The 15,592-nt window shown below is 43.4% G+C and overlaps 1 protein-coding gene across 1 annotated transcript in view; it reads left to right on the top strand.

Annotated features, from left to right (window-relative positions):
- Positions 1-15,592, top strand: part of PPAT (phosphoribosyl pyrophosphate amidotransferase) — a 69,528-nt gene that overhangs the window by 11,333 nt on the left and 42,603 nt on the right. Inside the window, exons 4-6 of the mRNA XM_030191429.1 lie at positions 1,666-1,778; positions 3,699-3,841; positions 11,798-11,870. Coding sequence (XP_030047289.1) covers positions 1,666-1,778; positions 3,699-3,841; positions 11,798-11,870 — 329 coding nt within the window. The remainder of the gene's footprint in view (positions 1-1,665; positions 1,779-3,698; positions 3,842-11,797; positions 11,871-15,592) is intronic.

The following is a 15,592-nucleotide window of genomic DNA, read 5'->3' as shown; positions in this document are numbered from 1 at the left end:
CCCCTTTCTTTCCGAGCACTCTACAAAAACCCTCATCCACACCCTTGTCACCTCTCGTTTAGACTACTGCAATCTGCTTCTTGCTGGCCTCCCACTTAGTCACCTCTCCCCTCTCCAGTCGGTTCAAAACTCTGCTGCCCGTCTCATCTTCCGCCAGGGTCGCTTTACTCATACTACCCCTCTCCTCAAGACCCTTCACTGGCTCCCTATCCGTTTTCGCATCCTGTTCAAACTTCTTCTACTAACCTATAAATGTATTCACTCTGCTGCTCCCCAGTATCTCTCCACACTCGTCCTTCCCTACACCCCTTCCCGTGCACTCCGCTCCATGGATAAATCCTTCTTATCTGTTCCCTTCTCCACTACTGCCAACTCCAGACTTCGCGCCTTCTGTCTCGCTGCACCCTACGCCTGGAATAAACTTCCTGAGCCCCTACGTCTTGCCCCATCCTTGGCCACCTTTAAATCTAGACTGAAAGCCCACCTCTTTAACATTGCTTTTGACTCGTAACCACTTGTAACCACTCGCCTCCACCTACCCTCCTCTCTTCCTTCCCATTCACATTAATTGATTTGATTTGCTTACTTTATTTATTTTTTGTCTATTAGATTGTAAGCTCTTTGAGCAGGGACTGTCTTTCTTCTATGTTTGTGCAGCGCTGCGTATGCCTTGTAGCGCTATAGAAATGCTAAATAGTAGTAGTAGTAATAGAAGCTAGATGATGTGCAGAATATGAAAAGTTTATTAAAGCATCCAATGACTCGGCATGAGTCATGTTTTGGTCACTACGGCCTGCCTCAGGAGTCTGCTTATGGATGTTTCTGAATGTGTAAACTTTCCAAGTCTAACAACGAATAATAATACACCTTGTGCAAAAAGAATCTCTATCCCCAGTTCTGTCACATAACCTGCTTAGAAATGGTAAACGCGACAGAACTGGGTGATAGAGATTCTTTATTGCACAAGGTGTGTTATTATTCTTTGTTAGACTTGGAAAGTTTACACATTCAGAAACATCCATTAGAAGACTCCTGAGGCAGGCCGTAGTGACCAAATCACGACTCGTGTCAAGTCATTGAATGTTTTAATAGCCTGCCCTTTCCACACAGGACAGATTGAAGCTTCCGTGCACACTGAAGTGCTGCACGTCCTCCATGGGTTGTTGTCACAGGCTGCTTCGGGGTGATATGACAGAAGCCTCTGTGGTCAGCAAAGGGCATACTGGGAAGAAGTGAAAAGACAATACTGGCAGATACCACCTGGAAAAAGCCCTGGTGCGATGCCTTCATGGGATTCTGATAATCATCAGACCAACAGCATCTTAGTGTACTGGAAGAGAAGAATCATTCAAAAAGCTCTAAATCACCCTTCTGAAATTGAAATACAAATTGCAGTTCATTTGGAATTTAGTTGTATTTAAATTTATTTTGTAAGTGCAATCCTTATTGTACGTTTGTAGACATATCTGGGAACTCTCAACTTTGATTTGGTAACATCACAATATACCTTTTCATGTGTATAAAAGGCTGATATAAATCTTTTTAAATTCAATACGTTAAAGGTGCATGTTTATTCATTCAGTGTAAACCCAGTTTAGTATCTATATCATTGAACTTTGTTTTCTGTGCATTAGCAACTTGTATTTTTCTCCTTTATTTCCGTAGTTAATGCGTCACGGTGTGGGACTGTCAACAAGTTCTGACAGTGAACTTATCACTCAACTGCTGGCCTTCACCCCTCCTTTAGAAGAGGACGATACCCCGGATTGGATTGCAAGGTGGAAAAAACTTTTGAGATGGAGATTTACATTGCCAACCATAAAACGTGCCACAGAAGGGAGTGAGACTCCTTGCTATCCCATGGGCTTTACTTCACCTGCCAGTTACTTTGGCTTTGTATCTGGTGGAGATGCTCAGTGAGATGAGTCATGTCAGTGCTGTTGTGCCTGATTCTGTTGTCAATATCAGAGCTAGAGGAAGAACCAATAGATGTAGAGTAGAAGAACCAATAGAGTAGAAGGAAGCACACCAATAGGGTCTTGTATGCTGTCTTATAAATTACTTTCACTGGAGACCGCTCAAGGCGCGGTGCATAAAATAAACAGCTATAAATCGGCACAGAAAGGCTGATGCAGTCAAATAACTGCTGATTATTTATTTATTTAGATTTTGCTCACACCTTTTTCAGTATTAGCTCGAGGTGAGTTACATTCATGTACTCTATTAGGCCTGTAGGCTTCCAGGAGGTCTAAAGTAAACTGCATGAAGGATCCATAACTAAAGCTCAAACTTCAGTGATCATGCGGAGGCTTGAATTTGTTTCGGGGTGTTGTGCTTGGACAGCATCCTAACCAAATGTATGTGCTTTGGTGGATTGTTGCAGAGCTCGGGACAGTCCTGAGAGTTGAATTTAGTGTTGCTCTTCTAAGAATCAGAGTTGAAGGTTGATGAGATCTGCCGTGGAGTATTAGTGTCCCTCCTGATCTGAAGTGGAATAGAATAGTTTTGCAGTAAGGTGACATTTTTGTACAGGGTGCAGAATGCCAGGTACCTATTTTGTGGTGATCTTTTTATTAGAAACTTGGATCACAATTCCATAAACCTTGTCTTACGGCAACAGCTTTTAAATTGGGAATAGAAGCTTTTAAATTGGGAAAATGACAGATAAAGATCATACTGGGCAGACTTATACGGTCTGTGCCAGAGCTAGTGGTGGGAGATGGTGCTGGTGGTTGGGAGGCAGGGATAGTGCTGGGCAGACTTATACGGTCTGTGCCCTGAAGAGGACAGGTACAAATCAAGGTAGGGTATACACAAAAAGTAGCACATATGAGTTTATCTTGTTGGGCAGACTGGATGGACCGTGCAGGTCTTTTTCTGCCGTCATCTACTATATTACTATGTTACTGTATATGTGTGTAGGAAGAGTGGTGTATGGTGCTGGAAACCATCTTCTAATAAAGGGATGAAAATGTAGTTTGCATGGTCACCTCTGCATTCTGTATCCGTGAGTGACCCCCCCACCCCAACACCACAGAGGATTGGAGAGCTGCATAGAGCTGTGAAATGAATCAGATATGATTATACTGTTCTGTAGCTGTAGATTGGAACATTTAAAATATTTTTTTTCTTTGATTTGTGAAATGTTGAAGTGGGGCAGGAGATAGGTTAGGGTGGGTGGGAATTGGTGTTTAGTGGATTGAGATTTTGTTCTGGGATATATATTGTAATGTGGTGTGGTTATAAAGGTTGAATAAAGACTATTTTAAAAAAAACATGTTTTTTGCTTCTGAAGAATATGCAGCATTCCCATATCTATATTCAGCGACACATTGAGGCATATTTTCAAAGCACTTAGACTTACAAAGTTACATAGAAATCTATGGAACTTTGTAAGTCTAAGTGCTTTGAAAATACACCTCATTGTGACATGGCTGTCTTCAATATTGTCTCTCTCCTTCCTGCCTAGTGTGCCTCTAACACCCTGACACACTATGGTGTATGTGTGTAGAGGAGATATTTTCTGGTAAAGTTTTGCTTGGTTCCAGGAGATCTGAGGTAATATCTCTGTTGAAACAGTTGCATAAAATCGGCTTGAGTGAGCACAGGCTACATTAGGTCACGGGGTCTTTTATTTCACTGTTTGTACAGTCTTTTGACCCTTGAGTTTTCACTTCGTTTGTTTTCTGTCCCTACAGAATTAAGAACTTAATGAATGAGACTCCCACTTCCTACTCTTTGCTCATCATGTACAATGACGTCATTTATGGTGTACGGGATCCCTACGGAAATCGTCCTCTCTGCATAGGCCGCCTCATTCCAGTGAATGCGGACGGAAAAGGTAAAAAATGGATAGTGCTGCTGAAGATGGAGCTGGCAGTGAGGAGGGCCTTAGCAGCTGCAAGGGGAGCATTTGTGTAAAATTGTGCTTATTGCCCATCTGGTTGGCTGGGCTGTGAGTTTTCCCCCCTGCTGTCGATTGTAGGAATATTGCTTGCACTGCTGTATGTACTCAGTAATGCTATTTACGTTCCAGAGTGCGTTCCTACAGGATGCCTTGAGCTAATCTGACAGTCCAGGACATTTCCCTGATATTATGGCTGAGTTTCTGATAAGAGAACAGTCTGTTCCTATGTGCATTTTAAAATAATGTTCAGTTAGTGTGTGCAGCACTTTATGTTGCAACTTTGTACGGTCAGAGTAACTAGTAGTGTCACAATCAACCTTCCTCTGCCTGTAGAATGCTGATCACGAGGAACGATGACATCCCCCTCTTTCTTTTTTTTTTGTCCCTTTATCCTTTGTTCATGGGGGGGAGGGGGATATCTGTTGGGAAAATGTAAAGTTCTAGTAGCCAGGAGAACTTGGATCTATAAATCTACAGATCTTTACAACTTTGAGCTTGTTTGTGTGATTGGTTCCAGAGAATGGATAAAGTGTTGGCAGTGTGAGTATAGTAAAGCTCGGATAAACATGACATTCTTTCTTTTTTTGTGGCAAGAACTAGGAGGCCACCAGCGTACCTGATAATAAAGTGTCCTTGAGGTCCCCTGCAGGGTGTATTTTGGTGAAATCTGATTTCATCGTTCTCATTATGCAAGACTTTTTACTCCTGGGGGAATTCTGTGCAAAAGTTTTGAAAATTCTACGCTGTTAATTGCACAGAATTTCCCCATTCTAAGGCCCCGAAACATCTTCCTATTTCCCTCTTCAAGCTCCAGCCTCCCCTACCCTCCCCAATGGCACACTTGCCTTTCTCTGTCCCCCTCCTCCCCCCCAGTTCACCTAAACAGTCTGGTGTAAGCCGGTAGAGAAGAAGGGGACTTGATATACCGCCTTTCTGTGGTATTTTGCAACTATATTCAAAGCAGTTTGCATATATACAGGTACTTATTTGTACCTGGGGCAATGGAGGGTTAAGTGACTTCCCCAGAGTCACAAGGAGCTGCAGTGGGAATTGAACCCAGTTCCCCAGGATCAAAGTCTGCTGCACTAGCCACTAGGCTACTCCTGATGTGCAGGTTCGCATCCTCCTCCTTCTCCCCTGCAGAGTTCATGGAGCAGGATGGGGAGAGAGACCCGACCCTGGCACAGAGCAGAATTCTGCATGTTCTGTGGGGGGAATTTTGCTTAAATTCTGGGCTGTGCAGAATTCCCCCAGAAGTAAGAGATTTGCTAGGGAGGATAGAGGGGGATTTGCTGAGCTCAACCTACTGCAGAAAGGACTGATCTGTGAATTGAGGGTATGGCTGCTCCAGACATAGGAAGATCTAACTTGAAGACTTCCATTAGTGCACCTTGATTTGGTGTTTTGAACACATGAGGCAAGTCTGCTTTCCAGGATATTGTCGGTGATAAACATGAGAGATTTGCATGCGTTACCTGCATTGTAACCGAGCATACCTCATGCATATTTGTTGTGGCTGTCCTGGATTGGTACGAGTAAAATATTCAGAGAGCAAATGGCCAGTTCTATTGGCTTATCTGGAGAAGGTTTTCAAGGTTAATTTTAGTATAAAAAGCTAGAAGCCATAAGGTAGATATTGTTTATAGACCCATTTCTGGGGTTATAATTTGTAAATTACACATGGCACATGGTTCTCTCCTTTTTTTATATATATTCTAGTGAAAAAGGCCCGTTTCTGACACGAATGAAACGGGCGCTAGCAAGGATTTCCTCAGAGTGTGTATGTTTGAGAGAGTGTGTGTGAGAGTGACTGTGTGAGAGAGAGAGAGTGAATGTGCGAGTGTGTGTGTGACAGAGAGAGAGTGAGACTGGGTGCGAGTGTGTCTGTGAGAGAGAAAGTGTGTGTGTGAGAATGAGAGTGTGTGCCAGGGGTCCGTCCCCTCCCTCTGAGTTTCTGGGTCCCCCCCCCTCCGAGTTTCAGGGCCGTCCTCTCTCTGAGTTTCAGGGTCCCCCCATCTCTCCCTCCCTCCGAGTTTCAGGGTCCCTTCCCTCCCTCCCACCCTACCACAGTGCTTCTCCCATCCACCAGCTAAGTCCTGGCCTGACCCACAGCCAGCAGGAGCTCCCTCATACTGTGTCACTCACAGACTTCGAGAGGCAATGGCGGGGCTGACGCAGCCACGGGCACTCAGCATGTTAAAGTTCAGCTCCCGGTTTTGTTTCGTGCGTAATGCTGTTTGCTTAGTTCTTCGTTCGGTCAGCCACCAACCGCCAACTGTGAGACACAGAGAGGGTAGGCGGTGTGCAGGCGCGCTGATAACTTTTTTCGTTGGTTGGTTGCCTTGCCTCTCACTGTTCCGCCCTCGACGTCATCACGTTTTGACGCAAGGGCGGGACAGAGAGAGATGGTGACAGACTGACAAACCTTACGAACCCTTCAGTGAAGCCATGGAGTCGGCTTCAGAATGTTGGCGGTGGAAATTATTATAGTAGAGAAGATATTTATAAATTACTAGTACAGGCAATCAAAAAAAAAAAACAAGATTAAAGGCAAATAGTATGAAATGTACTAAATACAATTTGTAGAAGAACTGAATAAATGCCATCCAACGATAAAATTTGACTGTAATGTTCATCAGTGTCATATGAATGTTTTATTGCACTCAATATTCAGGCAATATATAATTATTCAAGCTGGAACCTTAAAGTAACACAAATATAGATTCTAGATATCCAGTCAGCATTCAATTAATACTTGAATAGAGATTCTTAACAAAGGAAATTCTTTTACAGCTTTAACTTTTCAGCTCACATCTAAGTTTTTCCCAAGAACCTCAGTGATGTTAATCGCCAACAATTTCAAAGTTTAGCGATCTATCAAACATCAAACTCTTCACTGGTTCATTATATATATCATTTTCTCTTATTTCATTCAAAATTATACTTTAAATTACTTTTGAACTTATCTTATGGTAAATCTTTAATCTTGTCGGACCAGGGGTTCACTGCCCGACATGCAAGTTTCGCCCTAAAACGGGCTGTCTCAAGGACATCCCCTGCAACGCATAAAACCGAATAATCATAGTTAGCCAGACATAAGTATTTAAAAAACCCATACCTGGAAAACTTTATTATTAGAATGACTTACCCGTAGTCTTTTTAGCGTCAGCTTAGCAAAAGTTATTTATCAGCCAAGATGGCGCTAGCATTATTTCCAGTCCGTTAAATACCTGTTACTCAATGACGTTTACGTAACCCCACCCCCTCATGGTGCTACACCAATAGTACTGTCTCCTCTCCTATCAGAGATGGGTTGGATATAATCAGATCAGAGACGCCCACTCGATCTCTGCATTTAAACCCTTTGGCATAATCGTTTGTAGCATAAAAATGTTGAATTGTTCTCTAAAGATCAAGAGTTTCTTTAAAGACCCACCCTCCTCCCGATTATCCAGACATTCCACAATCCTCCATCTAATATCGTCAGATCTATGTTGTTTCTGAACCCAATGGCTCACTAAAGGAGCTTGCATATTTTGCTAAGCTGACGCTAAAAAGACTATGGGGTAAGTCATAGTGTATTTGCGAAACAAGGCGGTCTTGTAGAGGATGAAGATGGGAGCCTGAAGGCAGGATTGAAGAAGCCTACTGAGTGTGAGAAGAGCACTGTGGAACACGTCAACTGGCTGAAGAAATTGACTGGCTATTGAGCGACAGAGCAAAAAACAGAGCCATAACACAATTGAAGTTGAATTCAAAGGCTGAAAGAGATAAGTGTGCGATCGTATATGGGACATGACTGTGCTCATATTTAGATTGGGCTTATCTGCAAAGAATTAATAAATATGGATTGTAGATCATAGACTTTAGCAAATTTAATTTGGATAATTTCTCTCACAGTAGTGGTGTATTTGCACATTAGCAGTTTTTTTTTTGAGAAACCAATGTTTTTTTTCTTAATAGAGTTTTTTACATTGGTTTGTTTTTTTACTTGTTCTAATATAAGATATAGGACCAATGATAAAAACATAGCTCCAGTGATAGCGTTGGCGCTCTTTTGAAAAGAGCAGTTATTCTGTAGAATTGCCAGCTTGAAGCGTTGAGGTTCGTGATTGTTGAAAGCAGTTGCTTTGTTCACATACTGTGAGAGTGATACCCAAATTCCATCTGGTAGAAAACTGTAAAGAACTAAATACAATTAACCTTATGTACAAGAAGAAATCAATTATCTTATGAAATTTCTCTTTATTGAATGAATATTCAACATCACACACACAAAAAAGAAATAATTAGCATCCAACAATGTCATAAGTAAAATTCATTCTTGATTAATAGCACAAACACACCATTTCCAAGAAAACTACAGAGCCTACTGAAGCTTCCCAGAGCACCATCTATGAGAACCCACTGATGTCTTACGGAGACAGACTATTGGTATAAGAACAAGTCCAAAACTTTGGCACGCAGCCACAGGTACATGTCCAAAGGGGAATGCCCCTTTGGAGCCATGGTGAGGCATGGAAAAGTTTGAGAGTTGCTTCACTTGGTGACTTCTCACACTGAGGTACAGTGACTTTTCTTTGTTTACCATGGGTAGGTGGAAGAACAGAGGTAAAAGTCCCATTAGCAAGGTGGTAGGCACATGTATAAACATGTCCAGGTTCCACTCTGGACACAGCGTACAAAATGGAGGCTGCAAGTGGCCTGTTCTCTGCGAGAATTGAACAATATCTGGGTGAGCCACAAGAGACATCTTCTGTTGTCGGCCTCTGAAACAGGCCAAAGCTGCAACCTGAAGTTTTAGAGAACCCAATACCAATCTTTTCTGAAGACCTGACTGGATAAATACTAGGATGTGCACGATCTGAGTGCAAACTTTCTCCCTTTTCTGCTCATAACACCAGCCCTCGAACGTCCTTCACACCCTTGCATATGCCATGGATGTAGAGCGTTTCCAAGCCTGAAGCAAGGTAGCAATGACTGAATCAGAATAATCTTTTTGTCTCAACCGAGCCCTTTCAATGGCCAAGCCGTGAGACCAAAGGACACGGATCCTCCATGAGCAGTGGACCTTGCTTCAGTAGGCCGTGCACCTGCAGAAGACGGAGAGGGTCCCCTCCAGCAGTCAAATCAGGTGCGCATACTACAGCCTCCACAGCCAATCCAGGACTATGAGAATTATTCGATCCTGGTGCAGTGCGCTCCTTTTCAACATTCAGCCTACTATGTGTCAAGGAGAGAAGACAATACAGTAAATGTGTCTCCGGCTAGGGCTGCAGTAGGGCATCAATCCCCATTGAGCTCCGTTCTTTCCAACGGCTGAAAAACTTGGGCACTTTGGCATTTCTTTTCATCGCCTTCAAGTCTAGAAGCGGAGAACCCCCAGCAGTCCACTATCAGCTGAAACTCTGGCTGGATAGTTCCCATTCTCCAGGGCTCAAGGAGTGCTTGCTGAGAAGAATGTGGAGGCAGACTAAGGACCAAGCGATGTGAGCTTCCGACAAGCAGAGAAGATTTTCCCCACCCAACTCGAGGGAGGCCGTCTCCACCACCATTGGATGATTACAGGTCCTGTCTTGCTTGTTGATTATAATCCACCACCATTGCATTGTCAGAGAAAACTTGGACCGGGGCCCCTGTTGAGAAGGGAGTGAAGTCACGTAAAGCATTCCGTATTGCATTGAGCTCCAAACAATTTATCAACCATGTGCCCTGTGCCAGTTGGAACTTGTAATGAGCTCCCCAACCCAACTTGCTGTTGTCTGTTGTCACCACCTCCCATTGTTCGATCAGAAAGGGAGCTCTGATGGTCAGATCCCTGGGTGACAACCACCATTACATACTCCATTTGGCAACCAGTGTCCAAGGAAGATGAAGATGGTACTTCTGTGACGTCGGAAACCAGCGGCTGAGAAGAGACCCTTGTAATGGCCACATATGAGTTCTTGCCCATGGCCCTACTTGTGTAGCCGCTGTCATTAACCTCGGACCCTAGGCCTGCCTTGACAGAGAAGAAGATGAGTTTGTTGAACCAGCTTCAACCTCCTGCATTCCTTGAGAAATATCCTCTCCCTTGCTGTGTCGAATAGAGTGCGCAGATACTCCAGTGTCTGCGATAGGGATAGACTGCTCTTCTTGAAATTGATGGTTTTACTAGAGGCAGATCTTGTGAGATAAATCTGACCAAACAGTTGTATATGGGAGGGGTGCTAGATGTGCTGTACTTGGATTTTAGCAAAACCTTTGACACAGTTCTGCGTAGGTGTTCTCAGTATGAACCCTACAGTGACTGACTTGGTTGAGTGGAAGAAGACAGAGGGTAGTGGTAAATAGTTTGAGACAAAGGATGTTATCAGTGATGTGCCGCAGAGATCTATCCTTAGTTGGGTCTTTTCAATGTCTGGTAAGGTTCGTGACTTTGCGGATGATACCAAACTCTGTAATAGGGTAGACACCCAAGAGAGTGTGGATAGCTGCTTTGTCATTGTCTATGTGGGGCTTTATCCTCCTACACATCAACTGAGATTTAATGCAAAAAATGCAGGGTCATGCAGTTTGTCTGCAAAAATACAAAGGAACAGTACAGTAAAGGGGGTGAAGTACTTCTGTATACAAAAGAAGAGCGGAACGTGGGAGTGATCATATCTGATGATCTTAAGGTGGCTAAACAGGTAGAAAAGGCGATGGTCAAAGCCAGAAGGTGTTCGGGTGCATAGGGAGATGAATGGCCAGCAGGAAAAAAGTGGTGATAGTGCCCTTGTATAAGTTTCTGGTGAGGCCCCATTTAGAATACCGTTAGGCATATTTTCAAAGCACTTAGACTTACAAAGTTCCATAGGTTACTATGTAAGTTTGTAGGTCTAAGTGCTTTGGAAATAAGCCCCTGTGTGCATTTCTGATGACTGCACCTTCAAAAAGATGTAAACAAGATGGAGTTGATCCTGAGGGTGCCTACAAAACTGGTCAGTGGTCTCTATCATAAAGGGTATGGGCTGAGGCTTATAGACCTCTATGTATACTCTGGAAGAAAGGCAGAAGAGAGGGGATATGATAGACATTTAACTATCTAATGGCATTAATGTACAAGAGGTGAGCCTTTTTCAAATGAAGGAAAACTGTGAGCAAAGTTAAGAGGCGCAAGAGTAATCTAAGGAAATACTTTTTTACAGAAAGGGTGGTGGATGTATGGATTAGCCTCGTGGTGGAGACGAGGACTGAATCTGAATTCAAGAAAGCATTGGACAGGCACGTGGGATTACTTAGGAAGAGGAGGAAATGATGTGGATGGGCAGACTGGGCGTGATGTGGATGGGCAGACTGGGCGGTCCATTTTGCTTTATCTACCATCATGTTTGTGTTTAAGTAGGAGCAACACCCATGTGTACACTGTTCATGAAAGTAATTTTGTTTACAGAATAGCTGTTAGGCATACTGGCATGTACACACATATGTTAGTATTCTAAACATTGCATTCACAATGGGCATGTAAATATTAGCGCATTATTTATAGAAGTGTCCTTTATAGTCCATGGCAGTTATATTCAGCACTACTGCAGGTGTTGTGTTTTTTAGACACTGTAACTGGGAGAGCTGAATATTGACCCCTGTGTGCCCTCTCTCTGCATTACCTTTTAAGCTCCAAAAGGGGGTGGGAGGAGTAGGGAATTCCAGAGGCAGAATCTGACTCAGCTGCTTAAATGTACAGTCTCACACCTGCCTTAGGGGATGGATCACATAGGACTGCCAGGTGCAGGATTACAGCATGTACATTCTGTTAAGAGAGAGGCTGACTTGCCGTTGTCTTTCTAGAGCAGTGATTTAATATTGCTGCTTCTGTCTGGGGCTGACAAGTCTTGTAGTAGTGCTAAAGAATTTCTTTCTTGGTTACAGGTAAAAATAGCTCAGAAACAGAGGGCTGGGTGATCTCATCTGAATCGTGCAGCTTCCTCTCAATTGGTGCACAGTAAGTTATACTCTGGCCTTCTGTCTGTAGTTGATTTATTTAAAATGGTAAATAGACAGTAATTATGCACTTGTAACAAATGAATGAACAACCCACCCACCACCCCCTTGGCTCTTTACTTACGACCTACTCTGGTTAACTTTACTTATGTGTAGTCTTCATGCCCACTAGGGTAAAACAATCATCCCAGTGAGAGGGATTTTCTCCAGCACTTCCTGTGTCACACTGTGTTGTGCTTGTTATCTTGCCCAAGGGCAAGAAGAGAGAGGGATTTGGTTGAAAGGGAACGTAGGCAATGAATGCTTGATTTATAGGATAAACCACAATGTCAGTGTGATTCACAGAGTCCAAGTGTGTGTGTGTGTATTTCTGCACATCAATAAATAGTTGATGCAGTACTTGGGTGAAGGAGAGCTGTAATCCTGCTGGAAATCGAGGCCAGCCCAGTGGCTCAGCAGTACTGGTGCGCAGTTGGCTCACTTCTAGTTCAGTCTCTGCTCCTGATCTTTGAACCAGCTGGATACCCTGGAACAAGTGCGTAGCCAGACCTCACGGTGGGAGGGGGCCAGAGCCCGAGGTGGGGGGGGCACATTTTAGTCTGCCACCCGCCGTTCCCCCCCCCCCCCCCCCCCCGCTGCCCTTCCACACCCCACAGCAGCAAATACCTTTGCTGGCGGGGGTCCCCAACCTCCGCCAGCCGAAGCCTTCAGCACCGGTGTCTCGCGCCGCCATGTTCCCTGCCCTGCTCTTTCTTCCTCTTCACATCTTGCACGGGGGCCAAGATGAAATTTGGGGAAGCCCAGGCCCCCGTGGCCCCACCTAGCTACGCCACTGCACTGGAAGTGCAGGTCTGCCACTGCCCAGTTTGCTTTTGTCCATGTTGGTTTCAGACTTCCTGTAACTGTTCTGAAAGCAAGATTCTTGAAAGCTGTCCTTTTCTAAGGCTTAACAAAGTACATGAAGGATTATTTTTAAAATAGTACACATTCTAATATCCTAATGAAGAGAAGCTTTACTATAGTCAAGAATGTAGTGATATTGTTTTTAGTGGGGACAAAAATAGTTTTTCTTAAAACAAATTGAGAGCTTTTTTTTTTTATAGCCTTCTGTCGGACATTATACATGGCTTGCAAAAGGCTCTGCAACATCATTGATAGAGTAACTGCTTCCAGACCCATTACCATTGGAAAAGGTGCAGCAAAGGGCGATTAAAATGATAGCGGGGATGGGACAACTTCCCTATGAAGAAAGACTAAGGAGGCTAGGGCTTTTCAGCTTGGAGAAGAGACAGCTGAGGGGAGACATGATAGAGGTATATAAAATAATGAGTGGAGTGGAACAGGTGGATGTGAAGCGTCTGTTCACGCTTTCGAAAAATACTAGGACTAGGAGGCATGTGATGAAACTACAGTGTAGTAAATTTAAAACAAATCGGAGAAAATGTTTCTTCACCCAGCACGTAATTAAACTCTGGAATTTGTTGCCGGAGAACGTGGTGAAGGCGGTTAGCTTGGCAGAGTTTAAAAAGGGGTTAGACAGTTTCCTAAAGGACAAGTCCATAAACTGCTACTAAATGGACTTGGGAAAAATCCACAATTCCAGGAATAACATGTATAGAATGTTTGTATGTTTGGGAAGCTTGCCAGGTGCCCTTGGCCTGGATTGGCCGCTGTCGTGGATAGGATGCTGGGCTCGATGGACCCTTGGTCTTTTCCCAGTGTGGCATAACTTATGTAACTTATGCAACCATTGCTCCTTCCCGTGCACCAGTACCATAGAGGGGAATTTTTCTAAGGCCTTTTTCATGGGTAGAAGTTGCTATTGTAATAACACACTTTGTCTTGCTGCATGGTTTATTTCACGTACAAGCACTGGTTTCTCAAAGTTGTAGGAATTAACCAGTCTGAACTGCTTTCTGTCCCATAATATCCAGTAGCAGCTTTTTGTTGCTCAGGATAGCTTTTGTTTACAGGTTACCAGCGTTTTGTTTCCTCTTAAATCGTTCCTTCTCTCCAGCCTAGTATTTACAGCAGAGGACACAGACCCCTTTTGACCTTGGGCAAGTTATTTAATCTCCTGTTAAAGGGATAAATGGTCTAGGATTTGATATACTGTCTTTCTGTAGTACAGCCAGAGCTATTTACATTTATTATGTGCAGGTATTTTCTCGTCACTAGTGGGCTCATAGTTAGATTGTAAGCTCTTTGAGGAAGAGACTTATTATACCTGAAATCCTAATACTTGAAGTCATCTTGAATATTATTTGGAAAGGTGAGCTAGATATTTACAAATCAGTAAAATATTCCTTAACAATCTTCATCTAGATTTTCCCTATTAAAGACCTCAAGATTGTTCTGGATGGCTAGTACTGCAAGAGATATTGCAGCAGGCTGTGTCCACAGAGAGGGAGGGAGATCTGACTGCTGCTCTGCAATAACGCTGGCTGTCCTTCAGAAGGCACATTGTCCCATTTGTTAGAGAGCTCCAGTCCATGCTGCTCAGCCAAGAACCGTAGCTGCAACATAGAGGAAGTGACAAAATTCAAGGAAGAACCTTTGTTAACCTTCCAATGAAGGCTGAAGGCCTTAAGTAACTGGAAGCTTCCAGCCAATAAATAGACTAGAAATAATAAAAAAAAAAAAAAAAAAGCAAAGCTGTATGTATACAAACGTGTATGTATAATATATAATCTCCGGATCTTTTTCATGAGACTGTTGATATGTCATGGCTGGATCTGCATAGTATACTACAGAGTTTCCCAAGTCAGTCCTGGAGTACCCCCTCCCCCTCCCCTTTGCTAGTCAGGTTGCTAGTCAGGTTTTCAGGATATCCACAATGAATATGCATGGAAGAGACTTGCATATAATGGAGGCAGTGTATGCAAACCAACTTCATGCATATTCACTGTGGATATCCTGAAAAACTGACTGGCAAGGGGGTACTCCAGGACTGACTTGGGAAAATACTGGTCTACTACACCAGTCATTAAAATTCAGTGTGATTATTTATTTGGAGGATTCAGAAGGATAACATCAGACTACCACTGATTCAGTCCTCCTGTCTGTCTGGTGGATTATGCAGCTTCTAAAATTGTAACTAATTTTCTTGGTGGCAAACAGAATATCATACATAAAATTAAATACAAAAATAAAATATAGCCACAAAACCAACATGCTTAAATAAAGTAAAAGCACAAAAAAAATTAAAAAAAAAAAAAAACTGATAGATCCTGGGTGTTTAGGGGGTGAAATGGCACCTGGCTGCTTGTGAGAGGAAAGTTGTTACCGGTTTCATTTGGTCTCCCATAATAGAAGTAGAAAGGGGTAGGTCAGGGGCAGAGTTCTTTTCCCTCACTCCCCCTTCCCGTTTTGCAGGCCCGATGGACCGCCACCGCCAAGCATTAGCACCAATACAGAGAAATTTATAGACGCTCCTGGAGGCAGTGAGTGAGCTGTTGGGAGCCGCTGCATTGGCCTTGGAAATATCTCTGTGTCTGGAAGAGCGGCAACTCAGCTCGTTTTGGCAAATAAACTCTTTGACGCTCTTACTTCTTGTTAGCCTTGGTCATTTGGATTTTCCTTCACTTCCAGCCATGTTTTGGTGGTGATAATTGTTTGTACCTCCTTTGTTGCCAGAGCTTCTTTATCGTGGGTCCAGCTGTTGTCTACTTTACACTCACCCCCTGACTGTCTTCCTTCTTTGGAGGCAGGGTTATCTACTTG

This window comes from Microcaecilia unicolor, chromosome 2, assembly GCF_901765095.1.
Source record: "Microcaecilia unicolor chromosome 2, aMicUni1.1, whole genome shotgun sequence".
Classification (NCBI taxonomy): domain Eukaryota; kingdom Metazoa; phylum Chordata; class Amphibia; order Gymnophiona; family Siphonopidae; genus Microcaecilia; species Microcaecilia unicolor.
This window is presented reverse-complemented; position numbering and strand designations above follow the sequence as displayed.